This window comes from Metopolophium dirhodum, chromosome 2 (genome assembly GCF_019925205.1).
Source record: "Metopolophium dirhodum isolate CAU chromosome 2, ASM1992520v1, whole genome shotgun sequence".
Taxonomy (NCBI): domain Eukaryota; kingdom Metazoa; phylum Arthropoda; class Insecta; order Hemiptera; family Aphididae; genus Metopolophium; species Metopolophium dirhodum.
In genome coordinates, this window is record NC_083561.1 from 30,325,018 (window position 1) to 30,345,465 (window position 20,448).

The following is a 20,448-nucleotide window of genomic DNA, read 5'->3' on the forward strand; positions in this document are numbered from 1 at the left end:
AAAATATTGTTTTACACTGATAACAAATATTATTTTTTAGTTTATTTTTATTTACTTACGGTTTCTGCTTTCTGAGAGGCATTTGCTAGTTCTTGTTCCATATCATCTAAGTCTTTCTTCAGTAATTCTACGGAAATAGAAGCCTCTTCCAGTTTTGCCAAACCTGTGTCCATGCGGTGAGCTCCTTCTCCTAATTCTTTTTGTTTTTGATGATATATACTTTTATATCCGCCAATAAAGTTTAAGTACGATTTTGGTGTGACATGAGTAGCTCGACGAAATCGTTGATAATAATCACTTGAAGTATGATCAACTATATCTTGAATCGTGCCCATTGCGCCAACTAATTCTTGTTTAACTTCAACCGTGCACTCAATATCAAAGTCAACCAAAAAATGTTCCGCTACTTGGATGAGAGCATCCTTGGGCCATGGTTGGAACCAGTCTATGGTACATCCAGATACTAATGCTGGGAATCTAAGAGCTCGATTTCGAAACTTTTCTCCTACCTAAGACATACATTAAGCATGATTAAATTATAAAATGTAATTATTAATAAGACCTATTTACAGGTGAAAAACAAAACACAACATGAAGGTTTTGACAAGTTCTTGTTAAAAAGTAATCCATAATTATTTCATGGTTCAAACTTCGTTTTGAGTTTTCTCGTTTCATAATAGGAGTTAATTCTGATATAATTTCAGATTGTTCATCTTTCGTAAATAGATTGGTAATTCCACCTAAAAATAAATGTATAACATATATTTAAATGAGAAAATAAATCAAATTTAACAAATTATTACCAGATGATAGAATGTTATTCAAGTACTCCAAGAAACCTTCTTCCTTAATATCCAAATCAGTAAAAATAAATGTTGTACCTTTTGCTTGAACACCACAGGTTCTGTATAACAGTTTGAGATCCTCCAAAAAATTTGTTATATTATAGGATCTATAAACAAAAAAAAATTAATATTTCATACAAAATTCAAACAATACATTTAATGATCGAGACAAACCTAGTTAAAGCTATTTGAAACGTCTTATAGCCAGCTATAAAAGAAGCCAACCTTGTTAAAGATTGTTTACCTGAACCACCAACACCTACTAACATTACATTTCCACGCGGATGTCGTATAACTCTTGAAATCTACAAAAAACATAATAATAATAGTTTTTATCATTTTAATTATAAAATAGTGAATTACAACTGACCTTAACTAAATGAAGGATAGCATCCGGAAAAAATACTAGGTCCATTCCAACACCTCGAACCATTTCATTAAATTGAGATAAAAACATTTCTAATCGTTCTCTCAGTTGAGCTTCTTCCATAACAGGTTCGTACACCTTGGGAAGTTCCATGTCAGCTTCTTCACCTTCTTCTCCAGTTGGTTCTGGAGCGTCTCTTAAATATTAATTTAAAATTATATTTAAACTCAACTTGTGCAAAATAAAAAGTACTTACCTCATGAAATCAACAAATGGAGGATCTGCATCCAACATGGCTATATATTGAGTGCCCAATCTAGATTCAACCACTTTATTCAGTTCTTGATCGAACCAACTTTTGTCAGACAACGATGTAAATCTAATATAATTAAACATATTAATATTATTGTTATCACATAGTCAATTTTATAGTTTTTTTACTTTAACTGTTTAAAAATAATTATCACTTCAATCAAACAAACCTATCAGAGAATACTCTAGTAGTCTCATGCCTCCATAACATTATTAATATTTTTGCAGAATCAATAACAGTACTCAATGTTCCAACCATTCCTTGCCAGATCCTAGACAAATCTCTTAAGCTAAAAACATAGTGGAATTTAGCTGGTGTTGGCAACAAAGTCATCTACAATTAAAAATATTTTTTATTATTAGTATGAACACAAAATAATATAATTGTAATTATAATTTATTTATGTAAAAAAATATTATATATTCATACTATATTTATCCCAATTATTTGTCATGAACACGTTTTGGTAATTGATTTGAAATACCCGATCAAAAATAAATTTAACAACTAACTATCAAATACCTAAGCTAATTTTGGAACTAAGGGTTAGGTTATGGCATTATTTCGTTTTTTTTTTGTAATTTTTTAATAAAAATATATTACCCTTGTGCTATGCCAAAGTTCTCTAGTTATGGGAGTTAGTTTCTTAACCAAGTTTCGTATTTCTACTGAAAATCCTCGTTTTGCATTATAGTGTGTTTCACCAACTACTCGAAAGATCTTATCAATTGAAGCATCTGATGGCATAGTACAGTTGAATATACAAAATTGGCGTTTTAATCTTGACGGTATATCATTCCGTCCTCCACCTGATTTTATAAAATATAATACACAATTTAAAAATTGAATGACAAGTAATTTATTAAATACGTCGGTATCTTACCGGGATGCACCATAGCACCGACAAATAGAATATCATTCAGAGTATAGAATTCACCAGGTTTTTCTAAACTATAAAATCCTTTCATGTCCATTGTCTGTCGAACGATCTCATTTGTAATTTGATCACCCCATTCATTAACTTCCGGCAAATTTATGTCATCTATGAACACCTTCATCTTAAGACCTCCAGGTGGCCCAAATGTGTTTCCTAATCTTTTCTCTACATAACTTTCAATAGTTTTCTATAATAATAAAATAAAGTAAGGAGTGAAATTACCATTTAGTAATTTTAATTAAATTTACTTGAAATTGAAAGGGGCTAGTTGCAGATGAAAAATTAAACGATCTATTTAAGTAAAGCTCTGGTTTAGCAGATCTCATGTATGATTTCATCATAACAGTTTTTCCTGATCCTTGTTCTCCAATTAATAAAACTGGATGATCTTGTGTAGCTATGATATTTATCAAATATGTGATACGAACACTTTCTAAAATAGGAACCAATACTTGACTGTAATCAGTACTAGAAGATTCTGCTGGAGTAGCAGAAGACATAGCAACATTCCAGTGTTCCCATTCTCCTAATTTAACATATATAAAACTGATTTCAATTTCAGTTGACACAATTAAAAACACATACTATATTACTATACCTTCTTCAGTTACGAAAAAATCAAATATAGTAGCATCAGGCTGATCAACTAGCTTAGGAAGATCAAGGCTTTGACCAAAATTTTCATTTAAGTAACTATGGAATTTATGTCTATCTGATGTTTCCAATAAAGCTCCTAGTCCCCACACCAATGAAAAAGTATACAAACGTTGTAAATGTATTTTACTTGGTCTTAAAAAAAAATTTCAAATAAATACTTAACATAATCTTTTATGAAAAAAGGGTCGGTATTAAACTTACAATAAATTATCTGGTTTTAGATAGTGGTTTTCTGTGCCTTCCGCGCCATCACCTTCTTCTGAAGAATTATTATCGTGATCTTCGATTTCTTCTTCTTCTTCTTCTACTTCTTCTTTTCCTTCTTCTTCTTCTGGTTTCTTGGGTATTAACCCTTGTAACAAAACTAGCATCTAAAGTTATATTTTAGACTATTATAAGTTATAATTAAATAAACTATAGAATATCGTTTGAAAATACCTGCTGAATAGTATTGCACTGTAAGACTTTCATGGTCATATTCAAATTTTGTGAGGCCCATGTGTATATAATTGAAAAAGTATTTTCAAACAATCGCCTGAATAATTTTGATTCCCTTTTATTCCTCTTCTTTAGCCAGGCTGCTAAAACGGGATTCCAATCTAATCCAGACGAACTCATGTATACCATACCATTACGTGATACGGTTGCCGGTGAAGCATTATCAATGTTATGAGGCTCGAATATAATTTTACAGCACGGAGCCATAGGAAGCCTATCTCCATTAGCCAATGTCAATGTTTTATTATCATCCAATACTGAATTCAAATTTTCAATCCATATACTATCCACTGGTCCATCAAGGACCAACCATACATGTTCACCTTTTTTTAATTTCAGCGTTTTTCTCCATAATGCAGAAAATATACCATCAGTCCAGTCATTAGTGGCCACGTCTAGGCGGCCGAACATTTGTGCTGCAGTAATTGCTTTTGGGTTCATTCTCATTTCCCTAGAATGTCAAACAGATAAAATAAAACTATAGATCTTCGGTATAAAATTTTAAATGTTTACCTATGATTTTCGCCGCAAATTGTTAAAGATTTCATAAGAATCTGGATACAACAGGTCTTACCAGATCCAGTAGGGCCTAAAGTCATTATTCCATGTCTCACTCTTTGTGTTTCGTACAACTGAAAATAACAATGAGTGGACATTATATATTTTATTTTATTTTACAAATATATGTAATAATAATGTTAATATTGACTATTATATGATATTTACTTGTATCAACTTCAAAACCCACGGAGAATGATATATTAAACCATCTGCTTCCACTTGGCTTTCAATTGCTTCTTCCAATTCAGGATATGCAGTTTTTTCTAATATCTGATTAGGAAATAAATCAGTGACTAATGACAGAAAGAGTGGTTCATCCTCATCTATTAAATTCACGAGGTAGAAAGTTTCAAAAAACTGTTCGAACAACAAAAATATACATACTAAACTAATAATAATTTACCTATAAGTTTTGATAAGTTCATATCACGCAATACTCTCATAACAATCGTACTTTCTGAATCTTTGCTATTGACTCGTTTAGCAGCACCCAGAGTTCTTAACACTGACAAAATATTTCTCAGTCCAAAATCATAATGGACTTGTTTTGTTAATTGTTCTTCGCAAAGTTTGTATAACGTATAAAATTTACGAGCAAGCGTTATGTTTTCTAAAAACCCACAACTAGCTAATTTAACCCTGATAATGATTTGTCTGTCTGGAACCATCATAGCCACTGTGCGGAATTGAATTTTTAAATTTTCTGGCAGTTCTTTACGGCCAGCATAACCGGGATTCTACAAACAAAAAATAAGTGTGCATTAGTTTAAACTACGGCTATAACATCACCTATGTTTACCATTGTAATAAATATTCCGAATTCAGGACAAAGGTCTATCAGATCTCCGTCAGTAAACGTAAACTGTTTTTTCTTTTCTTTTTTTGCTGACAACACAACCGCTATTTGTTGTGCTGCAACCGACAAGACAGGTAGCTCAATACGGTTGAATTCATCAAAACACCCCCATGTTCCCGATTGCGCTAGGCCTTTATAAATTCTTCCTAAGCCTCGATAGTCCATCTGATCAGAGCAATTAAAAACCACCACATATTTGGCCAAAGTTTTTGCCATGTCTTTGACAGTTTCCGTTTTTCCAGTACCAGCTGGTCCACAAGGCGAGCTACCCATACTCATCGCTAGTGCTTGAGCAAGTGTAATGTAACACCTAAGTATAGCATTATGGAATAAAAATTGGTTTCATAATTTGTAAACACGCGTATTTATATATATATAACGTAAAACAATTACCTATCTGTAAGTGGAGTGATAACTAGACGTTCTGTACATCCCAAGTACTCATTTTGGTAATTAAAATTAACGTCAGTTATAGAAATCCAAGTCTTATCCAAGTCTTCTTTAAAATAGAATCGACATTGCTTCAGCCATTCAAAGTCATTAACAGAACGTACATTGAGTCGACACTAGGTGATACACAAATTATTATTAAGAGTTTTAAATCTTCAATAATAGCTCACTAAAAATCATTTAAAACCATTTTACAAATACTGATAGTCTTAAATAGTTGTGACTCAGTGCAGATTAGGTATACAAAAATAACCTCCCGTTCCTATTTTGTATTAAGATTCTGAGTGCAGTGATCTGACATTTATCGATAATAAATGATTTTATAATTATGGGTGTGGGATTGAACCGAAGACACTTTTTACAACAAAAAATAACCCTTAAATATTAGCTATAATATTTTTAACAAATTGGATGTTCTTTGTACTTTGGTGATTAAAATAATGATAATTTTAAAATAATAAAATTCTCAGTACTTTTCAAAATAATCAGGAAAATAAAATACGGAAAAATGGGAATATTTACTCAATAAGTACCCCATTTTTGATAAAATTGATTTGGTTTTTTTTATGGATAATTAAAAAATGAATAACGATAAATGTTTAAATTTTCACCAAATACTTATAATACTATATTATTCCAGACAGGAGATAATTTTTTTAATATTTTGTGTCTTTTGAGATATTTATAGACTAGATTTATGTCAATAAATTGAATTTCCTTCCTCAAATAACTTAAGAGGACGTAACACGGTAATTTGTTGGTTCCGTCTTTTAAGTGCGTAACATAGCAAATATACGCTCAGCAGATCACGTTTAGTTTCATTTGCTTAAAAATTAGAGTGAATCGATCTATTATGAAACTTGGTGGTAAGAACGTGATCTGTGTTTGTATGTGCGTTTTTTACGATAGTTCACATTTTTAGCACGTTTTGCGTTTACGATATAGAGTAAATTAAAAATCCTCAGAACTCATTTAAAAACAGATTTTTCGTAAAAAACCTACGTACAAACGCAGATAATGTTCTTATCATGTTTCATAATTTATTCTAATTTTTAAACAAACAAAGCTAAACGTGTTCTGCTGAGATTAAATTTGTGATGTTACGCACTTCTAAGACGGAGACAAATGTCTGTGATACGCCCTCTTAAAAATGTAATTCATGATTCTTCATAAGATTTTCTTGCTACAAAATATTGAGAATACATGTTCGAATTTCAAAAATAATATAATATATGCGATAGTATTAGAAAAAATGATGTAGATTATCATACCATATTACATGATAAAAATATAAATTATCATTAGTACAATAAATATCTTTAAAAATAGAGGCTTCAAATTTAAAACCTACAACGCCACAAATCTGAAATCATTACCAAAATATCAAAAATATCTCTTTGATGAACGTGTATTGTAATTAATGTTTCGAACTTGATTCTTTCAATACGCGTTAAATCTCTAGTCGTTTGATCGATCAACGTATTAAGCAATTCTAAAAATCGATTATTGGTATCGTGCATCTGCTTTCTATCCGTTCGTGCGTGAATTAATGCCACCTCGGAATCTCTGGTCCAAATCATTTGAATTCCCAATATTCCAATCTGTTAATATATTTAGTTTATTTAATATATCAAACATATACAAAACAAAGTTCAACAGTTGTCGATTTAGTTCAATTAACATTTCATGTTATTGAATTTATGTATTTTGTACTACCTGGGCGGGCATTTTTTCCAAAAACGCTAATAAAATAAAATTATTATCGTTTATCTGATGATTTGATGATCGAATAATCGAATGGATTGTCTGCTGAGATGTCTGCAATAAGCTAGTTAACCAAGTCTCTACACTGCCCTCAGCTCTGACAGCTCTTTCAAGTGGTATAGTCTCTCCTTCTGTTGAAATAATGGCTGTCATTTTATTATATTCAATTTCGTGAAATTTCACAGCTTTAGTATTATCGAATATCGATAAAAGATGATTTTGGATTGTATGCGAATCTGAAGCTTGTCCTAAAATCTCCAATAGAGCAGGATCCGAAACAAAAAAGAATCTAGGAAACATTGTTCGTTTTCTCTCTAAATAACTGTAAATCAATTAAACATATTTTTTTATACTATTTATATTTAAACATTACCCGGTATATAATATTCTAAGAACTTACCCGCTCAAAGATTTTTGACACAACTCAAGTTGTTCTTGTAAATGAGGTAGAAGTTGTTTCAGCATGTCATCTCCGACACAACAAATAACTACACTTGGTGTTTCATGTGCACGTTGCATAATTTTTTGCCACGACTTGTCTATTTTACTAAATCTAATCCAATAAAATATATATACCTATGTTAATTTATTAGATTTTTCAATAGTTACACGAATCAATAAATATATTTACTATAACCTCTTTGCTTCTTTGGGAAGCTGTTTTGCTATATCACCACCCACAAATACGGCTTCCAAGTACACCCACATATTTTGAACTAACAGCCAACGTTCCAAAATTTCATTTGTATTAGATAAATCATATACCCATTGTTGTATTTGTTTTCGGAATGGTGCGTTGTACCTAAATTGTTAAATAATTAATTAACATAATTTTATGTTTGAAAAAAATGTAGTTTTTACCTATTTGACATAAGTGATCCCAAAATCATTAAGCTATCTTCCAGTTGACAAATAGTTTCTGCTGTCGTGTCACCTCGAAGTAATAATTCTCCTCGATTATTAAATGTCAAAAAGGTTAACTCTTGTACAGACCACTCATTAGTGACTTGTCTTAGTTTCGCTTCGATATCTTTCTCTTTCATAGCTGATATACATATGTCTTCTATATCCTCTTTATGTTTCAATAAAGGCGCTTCTAGTATATTCTTTAAACAAAATCCTTCACTTTCTAATTCAAAGTTGTAACCAGTGATTTGCATTATTCTCTGCCAATGTCTTTGCTTCATAGCTTTATTCGCCATAAGTTCTAACAAGGGACACATATCATTAAAATCGTCAATAGTTCTTTTTAATGCATGAAAAGCTGGCCATTCTTTTAATCCTTTAGGTAATTTACGACATCTATTTTGGAATTCCATTAGTTCATTATTTATCTGTTCTATATTGACGTCTCCCCAAGGAATATCATAGTAACTGCTAACCCGGTCTATCACATCGTTATAAAGCTTGTACAACTTTTGCAGAAGATTCAGTTCCTTACGTATTTGGACTAGCTCTGGATATTCTGTAGTTTCTAAACCAAACAATTCTTCCCCACTTTGGTAAGATTGTAAACGACGCCACATACCATCAAAACGATTCTGTAAGATTTATTATTATTGTGTAAACATTTAAAAATATACCAATAGAAAAAATAATTATAATAGGTAAATAAAATAATATATTTACTTGAAACATAATGAGTCTATCTGAAGCTTCTCTAGGTGAAAGACCGGGCATCATTGGTCCCAGTGTTCTGTACTCGTGACAATACTGTATACAATCTAATTTAAAATGTTTTAGATTCTCAGCTAATTCTGTTTGAAGTTGAGGTTGTGAATCTAATAAATATATATTCATATCCATAGCACGTGTTAGCACTCGTTGCCAACAATATCTAACGTTATCAACCAACTCTAAATCTTCCCTATCTACCGGTAGATCATATCGTGTTAATACATTAAATGCTTCCTCGATCGGTTCTATTTTAAGGTCCATGTCCACTTCATTTTCTCTTATTTTTTTTAATGTTTCTATGACCATTCTAATATCATCTAAATCTCTAATAGGTCGTTCCAACTTTCTTTCCATTTCATTCATCACGGCATATACGTAATCCATTTCACGGTGGTATTTTTTGCGTAACAACTGACCGATTCGACGATTGCATGATTTAACCTCAATGGTTAAGCCATATTTTAATTTTTCTAAAACATTGAATACATTTGTATTTGGACAACTATCAAGTATTTTGATACATTCATCAGTTATACTCACCAACAGATACTAAGACACAAGATCCAAATTCATAAGTATCCGGCTTTACTTTTAAACGTTCCAAGAGTTCATGGTGTTTTTGAAGATATGCTTCTGAATCCAAAAGTGAAACTGTTGACAGGTCTCGTCTTTCTGATAGGTCATTATTCCACAAAATCTTGTATGGCACCCAAAGGTTCAAGAAGTCGGACAGCATCTAAATATATGGATTAAAATGAATAATGTAATTTAATGTTCATCATGATAGGTTTATAGAATGTTACTGGTTTTAACGGTTGCACGCATATAGAAAGTAACGAAAGGGCCTTGATGATTTCTTTATTTTCAGTGACATGTGAATAGAAATTTCTGTGCATTACTGGAAATGGTGGTTTTCTCTCGGACGCCAATTTATACAACCTTCGACGTTTGGCTCTTGCGTCTTCTATAGTGGGTACGGAGGCTGGTACACTCTGTTCCATATCAGAAATAACAACTTTAGAAAAAAATTTTTCTCTACGCTCGCTGCAGTCTTTCTTTAACTGATTCCAGTGTTTTCCTGCTAACACCTGCCGGAAGAAAAACAAACGAGACGCGCACACGAAGACAAACACGTGGACAACACAGAACAACACCAAATATGTATACCCCGAGTAAATATCATGTCTTCGTTGTGATGCTCGTGTTTTATTATTTTCTATACAATCCTTATTACCTTTGTTTTTTTATTACCAGACCACTGTCCGACTCCTTTGGCCACTCCTATCATAATTTTTCCCGCTTGGATCATCAACTCTTGCAATTCGTTTATACCTGGTCTAATCACAATCGACGGAATCATAAGTATTGCGTGAACTTCAAAAATAGGATTTTCACCTGGATAAAATATTACATAGCTTAAAATTTTAGACTAATAAATTCTTATTAGTGTAAATAATAATATTAGGTATATATTATATAACATCATAATTTCATAGGCTTACTAAATTCTTGAGAAAACTTTTTTCTTAACGCATCGATCGACTGCCTTGTTATTTTAATGAGCACGTCTATAACTTTGCGACTATAGAATCGTCTCATTTCTTTAACAGCACTATTTGCGAGGGTATAAATAGTTGGTGGCAACTCATATGCTGCCAAGACAAACGGGTTATTAAAAAATTCACATACAGTACTCCAGTCTGTTTGAGTTTCACTCGACTTTCCTTCCTGTTTAGTAACATCCGTATCTGTTTTATCTACAAGAATCATACACATTTAATACCATTCAAATATCTAAAGAAGCGTATTATAATGTATTACCAGTTTTAACTTTAAGACTATGTTCTTGTTCTAGCTTTGGAATTGTAACACTTTCATTAGCCTTCTGAACGAGATACAATACTTCTTCAACTGCTTCTTCAACTAGAATACTCTTTCGATTCAGTTCCTATTCAGATATAACATTATAATTGAATCAAATAACTGTTAGGTAAAAAAAAGCCAATCACAAACCAAAGATGCTTGGCGACAAGTTTCATCTATTTTATCTAAGAATTCTTCAGCGGTCCAAGTAGATCCGTCCTCTGGAAAAGTATGAAGTGTAATTAACTGCATCGAAGAGAGAACCTGAAGTATTCTGTTATTGTATACATCATGGATTCTAAAATTAAGATTTAAAAAATTATGTAATACTTAATTTTATACAATATATATTTCTTATAAATTACCTAGTTACCAAAACTTGAAATTTATCTATTGCAGAGTTAGTTTTTTCAACAAAATTTTTCCACTCTGGATCTGTCCAATCAATTTTTTGCAAGCCAGGTGTCAAAAGATCCAGGAGCCATACAAGTTGTGTGACAAAAAGTGGTCTAACATCAAGGTTAATGCTGCTTGCTACTTTTCTCATTTTGTTCAACATACACTGTTGGTGTCAGTGAATTACACAATTAGTATATAAAAATAATTGTTACTCTATATTTCCTTTGTATATGTACTTGTAATGTGCCACACACTAGTGTAAAGTGATCTTTTCTAAAAAATAGAGCCTTAGTGACAATGGGAACTTTAAGTTCCATTTTCAACATACAACTTGACTCTAGTATAAGTAAGTTCAATCTTGAATCGAAGTTAACATAAACCATATTATTAGTATTCTTAAACTTTAATAATGGTTGCACTAAACAGTATTCAATAACTTTAACCTGCAAATATATTTAATATATAACAATTTGAACAATAATGTGGTATGGATAATATTTACATTGTGGTTCATCCAAATATTTTTAATTTCTTCTTCGTAATTAAGCAAAGCTACTGACATGGTGGCAAATTTCTTTTGCACTTCTGTCATTTCTGGCATGACTTTTAACACTGGATGATCGGTTGCTTCTTCCATTAAATAACTCAAACGTTGTCGTAAAGACCTGACCCAGACAATACGACCTAATGAAAATCGTGTAGTGTTTTTAATATTATTTACATCACACTATCTGATATATGAAATATTACCAGATAGTGGTGGAAAATTCCTAGGTACTGGAGGATTGCCTTTTCGTTTTTTAAACAATCTTAATGTTCTATCTATTTGACTTTCACAATATTTCAATACTCTACTATATTTTATATCCATTCGTGTCACTGGTATTTTTGTAGCAATCTATTTTAAACAAATAATAAAACATTACAATTCAAACCAAAACACAACATTAAATACTTTTTCAAATTTATCGAGGAATTTTATTCCTTGGCCCGTCTCCCAGACAGAATTAAAATTAGTTTCTATCGTGAATGCTAATTCATCTTTCAAAGTTTGAACCATAACAAATAATGTTGTGTAATCATGATCAAATTCTCTATTTTTCTGATCTAAATAATCGTAACTTTTGTTCATCACCACTAATTTGGCTTCTTCAAAAGTCCGCACTGCATTGTCTAATGCTATAATTAAATTATTTTATTTGGAAATATGTTGTAAATTTATAATTTACTATTTACTAATTATATTTTGTGTTTTAACTACAACAACTAAGGTAATATTATTATCATACCATCCCCAAACATCAAACCCTCCATTCTTCGTTCAAACAGTCCATTGTAATCGTCAATTGTATCGAAAACCGTTAAAATTTTGATTAATCTATCACAAAACGCGTCGAATTTACCAAATACGTAATTTTCAGAAAAACTAAACTGTCTTCCGGCGCCGTGGTGATGTTTCACCCTTTCATAAGTGTTATGGTATAATTTGTTTAGTGTAATACATTCATTTAATTTAGTTGTGAGAGCTGCTCTATCTTGAGACCATATTGTGTCTTTATTTCTATTGGTGATGTGAAGTTTACAGCTTTCAATCATTTGGTTTGTGATCTAGATTAAGTACATTGAACATTTATTTTTGGTAAACGTTTATGTTATGGAATTGGAGGTAATTACTTTAACCATAAGAGACGATATTTTTTCTGTAGTATTATAGAACATCGACACGTCATGAATAAGACGTACAGTTTGAAGCATACGAACTAACGAGTTTCTCATTTTAACTGGATTATCAAGGTACAGTGAATGACAGCATTTTTCCAACGCTTGAATGTATTTTGAGTTATCTTTTGCTTCGTTGTAGCACAGTGTCAAATGATTGTCTGTACGTCTCCACCGGTCAACCATTCGAGAACGCGAGAGTTGTAAGCAACAAATAGTCATTATCACCTAAATAATTAAATATTTTACCAATTAAATTTAAATTAAACTCAGTAGGTTAGATTAGGTAGATCTTTTTATAAAAATATAAAAAATATAAACAAATGCTTTTAATAATGGTATACCTCTTCCCAACTGAGATTAGCAGCAATTTGTGAAAATTGTGCGCCACGTTTTTTCCAAAACTCCAATTCATCTTGCGGTCCACTAGTATCACTTTCGTACTTTAATTTCTCGTCTTCTAATAATATCTAATGCCAAATCACAATTATTATCATTTTTTTTTAAAATACATGTACAAATTTACTTCTCGTATTTTCCGTATCCAATTTGTTACTCGTTTCTCTAAAATCAATATTTCATCCCGATTTGTAGCAATATGTTTGGCCTCTCTGTAAGACGGCACTTTTGATATTAAACTCATACCATCAGCAAAAATGTTTGGTTGATCGCAAACTTCTTCACATACTAAAAATTATAAAAAAATATTAATAATAAACCATTCTATATTAAAGACCTGAATGAAAGATATTAAGTAAATCCTAAGATTTAAGGAAAATACATTTTATTGAATAAATAATATGTAATTATGTGAGTAAAAATATTATATTAATTAAAGAAATAATGAAATATAAAATCGAGTAAACAATAGTATTAGTTGTTAATAATTAAAATGTTAAAACAAAAAGTTAATTAAATAGTATAATAAATTGTTATTAATACCTACTAATATATACCTACTCATCATTGTTTACTTATATCATAGATAGACCTTAGCATGATTCTGTGATATTATTTTTTTTTTTTTTAGGAAAATGTATTATTGAAACAATTATAAATTATACCTTTTAAACAACTGCAGAACGATCTTAGCTCAGGAAGCAATTGGCTTTTGATCAACGGGCAGTCTGGTTGATCGTCTGAAGGTTCGTCGCCTGTTTGTGGTATGGCCAATGCCGGTATAAACACGTATTCAATGATTTTGGCAATGCTCTTGACCAATCCCTTTTTCTCCGCGTCCAGAGTGCCACAGATCAAATCTTTGTGAAACCCTTCTTCTGGCAACTGTTTGGCGGTGTTCAGGCGGATGATGTAGATGCAGATTCCTGTCAGCCCAACTTCCCATCCATCTGTGAGGAAGAGCTTCTTTTTTTTCGGCTTTGACACTACGCTTAGTCGCCGTTGGAGGTTTCTACTGCTGTTGGTCGGCTTCAACTGAACCTGAAAACGACAGAGGAACTATTATCAATTTAACAATGAAAAACTTCAGTTTTAACCAAGGGTGTTAAAAAATTTGGCTGTATGGTAAATAATAGGTACCTAAATCTATATTTATAGTGTGGTGGGAGGGGGAACTACCCTTTCACCAGAAATATTTTATTTAAAAATTGAATACTTCAAACTCTATCTTTTCATCTCAATTTTAATCACACAATATTTACAATTAACAAATAATTCATGATATAAAAAATTTTCTTTAACTAATTATTTTTTCCAAATTCTGAGGAGGGACTTTTCTTAACCTATCATCACCACAGATTTACGAGTACAATATCAAATATCCAAGTTATACATATTCTAACGCTCTGTCAGATTCAATTCTGGCAGTGGGTGGTTTATATGTGTTTATATATACACGAGGTCAGATAATATATTTTTTATTGTTAATTTACATTTGAGATCAGAAAAGAAATCCTCTCTCGCATTATTCAGTAGATGGTAGTAAATTTTGATTTAATATAACTATCTAATTCTTTTAATTCCTCTTAATAGTATTATCAATAAAATATGTTTTTATCTTACTGCCTACCAAAAGACATAATATCTGGCTTGAAATATTATTCTAGTCCACCCCAGATTGTGATCAAACAAATAACCACGATAATGATAAATTATAAAATTCGTTTGAAATAAGATGAATGAATACAAATTCTTAGAGACGTACCTAGAGACAATGTCTATGAGCATATGCATCAACAAAAAAACAGAGTAACTATTCGTAATACGGCAATACACTACAAATACATTATTGGTTTTTACCTGCACTTGGGCACTTGGGTTAATGCAAATTATTAATTATCCTATATTCTACACGCCTACTTCAATATAATTTAATTAATTGGTAAATTTTGTATTTATAATTTATATCTAATATAGATAGGTGTAGACATTATTTTGTTAATTTTTAAAACTATGTATTTACGTGCAATTTGTTCTTTAAATAAATATTATGTGATAAGTTAACAAATATCGAACGACGGTTTGTGTCAATTAATAGTTTTAATTATTATGCGTATTACATTACCGTCATTTCAAACGATTCGGTATCTTCGACTTCGACGTCTTGATAGAACCACATGAGTTTCGATCTGCCATGTGGCAAAAATAACTCGTTGATCTGGTCCAACTTAAATATATAAAGAAAAGTTGTCAGACATAGTTTATTTGTTGACAGTTTCACGCAGAACGTTTTATAGGTATACAGTATATACAACCAGTATATTATTAACATAATATGTTTAATAGGAATGTATACCATATTGGATTCGAACACATAGTCCATGACGGAATTTCTCGGCAGACCTGTGTGGTCGATGAGTAATTGGAACGTGAACTCCAGCCGGGGGTCCATTTCCCCCCTTCTCGCTTTTCGCTCGCATTCTTCTCGGCGTCTCTACAAAAAATTATTTTTGAAAAAGATAATTTTATATTCGGTAGAAATTAGAGGTGGGTCAATATGTTTGAAGTTTGAAAAATCAAACCAAACGTTTTTGAACCAAACGGTTCAAGTTTGAAAGTCGAACATAATTTTAAAAAGCTGCACTGAACCGAACTCAAACAAAAAGTTTGACATTTAGTAACTAATCCGAAATCCACCATAGTTCAAACTCCAAAGAAATGTACGAACTCCATAAAATAAATTGGAACACGTCATATGTTTGGTACAAAATATGTTTTATATTTGATATTTTAATTTGACATAAAACTAAAAAGTTTGACTCGTAATTAAATTCAAAAGCTTGGTTAAAATTCAGTTCGGTATTAAACAAAATCTTTGCTACGGGTGCATTCGATGTTGAACATAACGTTTGGTTCGAGATCGACATCACATAGAATTGTTCGGTCGTCTTCGGTTCGACTACGATTAAAAAATGCTGTTCGAGTTTGGTTTGAGACCATTTTTTTGAGTCAACCTACCACTAGACTCTAGTAAAAACTGTTTACTATTATTATTATAAATTGTAATGCTTATTTCCTGAAACCGATAAACGAAACGCGTTCGAATAGCGGTGGAAAATATTAAATTCTTGAAGGTTGAAAATGTAGATATTTCAGCAGCATAGGACCAAATATGAATTAAGTTTTCTCCAAATTGAACTCTCAAGACTTTTGAATAAGTGTACAACACTAACAAGTCAACAACTACAAATAATAAACATATACACTGAGCTAAATATAACAATAGTAGGTACAATTCATTTTTTAAGAATTTATTTTCACGACATTATCCGTGAACTTGGCAGTTGGCACAGCTCGAACAACCCTAACCCTTCCCCACACATGGTACATGGACTTCAAATTGACATCAACATTTTGAAATTTTTATGCAATTAATTGTTTGATTGATTTTTTTCAAAATGTTTCACTTATATATATATAAATATATATAAAATCATGTGTGATATTCAATATATCGTCTTTGAAATTAATACAAGTTTACCGTCGTTTACATACAATATTATCGTAATATATTACACACGTCCAGGGGCACAATTTAAATGAAAAAACTGTAGGTGCCAAAGCCCCTCTATTTTTTTTTCATATTACCTTATGGTTATGGATACTCGCAATAAGGCTCAGCAGGTTAACGATTTGTTTTAACTCGTCGGTTAAGTTATTTTAAAATAATAAAGTTAAATTAAGTTAAAAGTTACTTGCATTTTTTTTGTTAACTCGTTAAGTTAAAAGTTACTTAACTTAGTGTAAAGTTAAAATTTGCTAATTTTAAAAATAAAAATTCTAGACACGCATAATATGATTTATTAGATAGTTTTCCTTTACGCTCGCGAAAATTACAAAGGAAAGTAAAAACCTTATTCAAAAATGTATTAACTTAATTTAGATACTTTTAAAATAAAATTAACTTGAATAGTTAACACGTTAATCTTGAAAAAAATAATAACTTATTAAGTTAAATGTTAAATGTTAACTCGTTAATGCCCAGCTTTGACTTGCATAGTGACTATTAAAATATAAATTAATATAAAAAAAAATTGGGGTACAAATTTTAAAGTCCCCCCCCAAAAAAAAATTTTGCTTATGCACACATCATGCTATTTGATCTATAGCCATGATATAAATAGTAGCCAATATATACGGCATATTTTTTATAGAGAAGTTGTTAGACCCCCATTTTTAATGCATTGCATATTTTAAAAAAATGTAATAATGAAATTAATCAAATATGTCTGTCGTAGTGAGTAGTTAATAAAATCCGTTTTTCATTTGTCTCTAGTCTTAAATTTGTTAACATACACGTTACACGACTGTTCGGGCTTCGTTTGGCACTCAACCCAATATTGAAAACAACATCAATTTATTCAGTGACTTACTTGCAACGCTTCGTTTAATGGCAAAGACGTGAAGTCTATGTCTTGGTCTTTTGATTCGGGGTCGTCATCGGGATTCGACAAAAGCATTTCGAACGATAACTTCTAACCGCACTAATATTATGATAATATTATAATAATGTTCTACTATCAATTATTTTTGTCGTCTACACCACGACAGCTGCGGGCAAGTCTGTGCGCGTGGACGCTATCGGATTCGGACGCACAGTGGTACGGAGTCACGCGTAAGTATAAATACCTACTAAACACAATAGTATAAAACATTGTGTGTGTAGGTACGACAGAGCGCGTATCGCGACGAAAAACCGAAAAAAAAATAATAAATATGATATAAATGATAAATGATGCATATATATATATTATATACAGAGACGATATATATATATTATCTATCATTGCGCGATTGATACCCGTCGGACAACTGAACCCCCGGCGTAATGCATTTCCCGTCCCCATATAATAATAATATAATGGTATGACGTGTGTGGTTTATATAAAATGCATAGAACACACATCAGTAGTAAGTTGTATAGGTATAATATTATAAATAAGTTTGCCAGTGTGTACATAATAATATAACGTGTACATATTAAATAACAGACCAAGATTTTATGTGTATATATAGCCGTATAAGTATATAATATATTTTAATGTGTTATATGTATATACATATGTAATATAACAGACCGATATTTTATGTGTAGGTACATTTCCAGTATGTATAGGTATATAATATAGATATTATAATGTGCGGTATACATAGGTATAGAACAGTAGACAGATATTTTATTATAATATATGTATATACAGTTTTCGTATTGTTAAACGCATAGTGACTTAAATGAAAAAAAAAATTCCCATCATTTATTTTCCAAACCAGCACGCGAATTTCCGTGTGTGTACACATGGAACATTATACCTGTGCGGCGTTTTATGACGGCTGCAGTGAATAATTCGCTTGTCGTTGAAAACACGATTGGGTGTTTATATGTATATACAACCGAATATAATATACGGACTTGCTGCACGTTTATTATGTGTATATAAGAATTAATGTGTACTGAGACGTCAAACTTTACGAACGAAAATCATTATCTAGGTACGCGTACACCACACAAGGTATAATATTATATACGCAAAAACAGATTTATTTTATGTATTATAATATAAGTACCTAGGTATTTATATATATCGTCGTTATTGTTACTTTTATGCCAATACACGTATCCGTGGTTTCAATGACATATAACGCTAAGTATAAAAAGAAAAGATCGTCTTAAAATAAAAAGAAAATAGCACCTTAAAATACATACATAGGCAAAACACTCACTTAACTGCCGGAGATTTATATTATATTATAGCAAGGGTGGCCAGCGAGAAGAGACTCGCGAGCCACCAAATAAATTAATAAATATGGAAAAGCCAAAATGTAAAAAAAAAAAGGTCATATTATTATATAATTTTTATGTATATGATATTGTAAATAAGATAAGATAAGGTATCGTATATAATAAAATGTGAAGAATAAGAACATAAGAAAATAGTGAATAAAGAAAAATTATATCAAGAACATTTTATTTTTACAAATTTTTTTCTATACGCTGTAATTTAATAAAATATTATACTTTTTCAAATACTTTCTTTTTCCTTCCTCTTTCCTTCCTCTTTCCTTCCTCTCTTCTCAATTCCACTAATTAAATACGAGGAGAACCATTTGCAGGAAATTTTCTTAACACATATCCGAGATTATGGTTTAGAAACAAAAGTGACCGAAAAGTTACAAGCTACTAATCAAAATAATTAAATTATCATACATTATTAACGTTAATTTATAAATTAAATGTAAATGCATACGACATACTTACATATTTACATTAGTAAAGTTATATACATTGTTTCTTTTCATGTTCAAACCCTCAATAACTCAACAAACCTCTGACATACCCTGGCCTTATATCAGTCGCTGGCCACTGCATAAAGTCGGACTAGTTCTACGAAAGTATAGGTACTCATAATATTATAATAATGTATTATACATCAGAAAATTTTATTTTTATTAAAAAATTAGATCATAGAAAACGCCAAAATGCTCAATTCCTTCATAATGTCTCTGCACCGTACATCAGGACACTATATCCAATTATTACTCGATAAAAACGCTCTAGTGCATTCACCGCACTCGGAGATCGAAATCGGATGCCCTATATAATATACGTGTGTTCGTGTATACTGACCTGGGCGTCGGAGTTTAACCTTTTGACTTTTGTCCGACGCCTTTTAATACGGTTGAAAGGCGCCGCCGTTGACGACATCGATGACGTGAAATCGAACGTGGTATTGTTATACTATCATATAGGTAGGTAGTGTGATATTATAATACTACGTTGCAATATTCGTTACTCGTGCACAATACGCATACAGTTTAAATGTATATAGAGCCATTATCCGCGCGGTAAGATCGGTGGAATGATTAACGATTTCAGCTACTGTATAACAATAGATTCAGCTGAATATACGCGGTAGTGCTATTGTGTAAACACCTGCAGATAGTGGTTCGCCTTTACCTGCACCCCGCCCTGCTGTTGCGAAGGTGTTTTACCGATCACTCTTACTTCGTCGTATCACCTAGTTCCCATGACGACATTTGCGCAACGAATCAAAGTGTTAATGTTGTGTAATATAAAAATAAAAC

At 31.4% G+C, this 20,448-nt stretch overlaps 1 protein-coding gene across 2 annotated transcripts in view; it reads right to left on the minus strand.

Moving 5' to 3' along the window:
* The window catches only part of LOC132939203 (dynein axonemal heavy chain 5-like), a 30,886-nt gene extending 13,038 nt beyond the window's left edge, over positions 1-17,848 (minus strand). Inside the window, exons 1-43 of one of the 2 annotated variants that reach the window (XM_061006262.1) lie at positions 17,739-17,848; positions 15,662-15,799; positions 15,431-15,532; positions 13,971-14,346; positions 13,433-13,593; positions 13,251-13,376; positions 12,862-13,134; positions 12,477-12,795; positions 12,143-12,366; positions 11,938-12,085; positions 11,690-11,871; positions 11,424-11,630; positions 11,154-11,350; positions 10,939-11,086; positions 10,747-10,873; positions 10,428-10,682; positions 10,160-10,320; positions 9,729-9,917; positions 9,466-9,661; positions 8,878-9,395; positions 8,110-8,789; positions 7,886-8,050; positions 7,649-7,801; positions 7,201-7,570; positions 6,861-7,085; positions 5,428-5,600; positions 4,978-5,344; positions 4,582-4,915; positions 4,344-4,501; positions 4,131-4,249; positions 3,558-4,068; positions 3,321-3,490; positions 3,061-3,251; positions 2,711-2,988; positions 2,409-2,649; positions 2,129-2,334; positions 1,695-1,858; positions 1,469-1,591; positions 1,216-1,408; positions 1,020-1,150; positions 804-952; positions 571-740; positions 60-509 (exon numbers count right to left, since the gene is read on the minus strand). In XM_061006262.1, the coding sequence (XP_060862245.1) occupies positions 60-509; positions 571-740; positions 804-952; positions 1,020-1,150; positions 1,216-1,408; positions 1,469-1,591; positions 1,695-1,858; positions 2,129-2,334; positions 2,409-2,649; positions 2,711-2,988; positions 3,061-3,251; positions 3,321-3,490; positions 3,558-4,068; positions 4,131-4,249; positions 4,344-4,501; positions 4,582-4,915; positions 4,978-5,344; positions 5,428-5,600; positions 6,861-7,085; positions 7,201-7,570; positions 7,649-7,801; positions 7,886-8,050; positions 8,110-8,789; positions 8,878-9,395; positions 9,466-9,661; positions 9,729-9,917; positions 10,160-10,320; positions 10,428-10,682; positions 10,747-10,873; positions 10,939-11,086; positions 11,154-11,350; positions 11,424-11,630; positions 11,690-11,871; positions 11,938-12,085; positions 12,143-12,366; positions 12,477-12,795; positions 12,862-13,134; positions 13,251-13,376; positions 13,433-13,593; positions 13,971-14,346; positions 15,431-15,532; positions 15,662-15,799; positions 17,739-17,825 (9,855 nt within the window). In that variant the 5' untranslated portion in view covers positions 17,826-17,848. Of the gene's footprint in view, positions 1-59; positions 510-570; positions 741-803; positions 953-1,019; positions 1,151-1,215; positions 1,409-1,468; positions 1,592-1,694; positions 1,859-2,128; positions 2,335-2,408; positions 2,650-2,710; positions 2,989-3,060; positions 3,252-3,320; positions 3,491-3,557; positions 4,069-4,130; positions 4,250-4,343; positions 4,502-4,581; positions 4,916-4,977; positions 5,345-5,427; positions 5,601-6,860; positions 7,086-7,200; positions 7,571-7,648; positions 7,802-7,885; positions 8,051-8,109; positions 8,790-8,877; positions 9,396-9,465; positions 9,662-9,728; positions 10,014-10,159; positions 10,321-10,427; positions 10,683-10,746; positions 10,874-10,938; positions 11,087-11,153; positions 11,351-11,423; positions 11,631-11,689; positions 11,872-11,937; positions 12,086-12,142; positions 12,367-12,476; positions 12,796-12,861; positions 13,135-13,250; positions 13,377-13,432; positions 13,594-13,970; positions 14,347-15,430; positions 15,533-15,661; positions 15,800-17,738 lie in introns of both variants that reach the window. The other variant, XM_061006261.1, reaches the window with a different exon arrangement.
* Between the last annotated feature and the right edge of the window lie 2,600 nt (positions 17,849-20,448).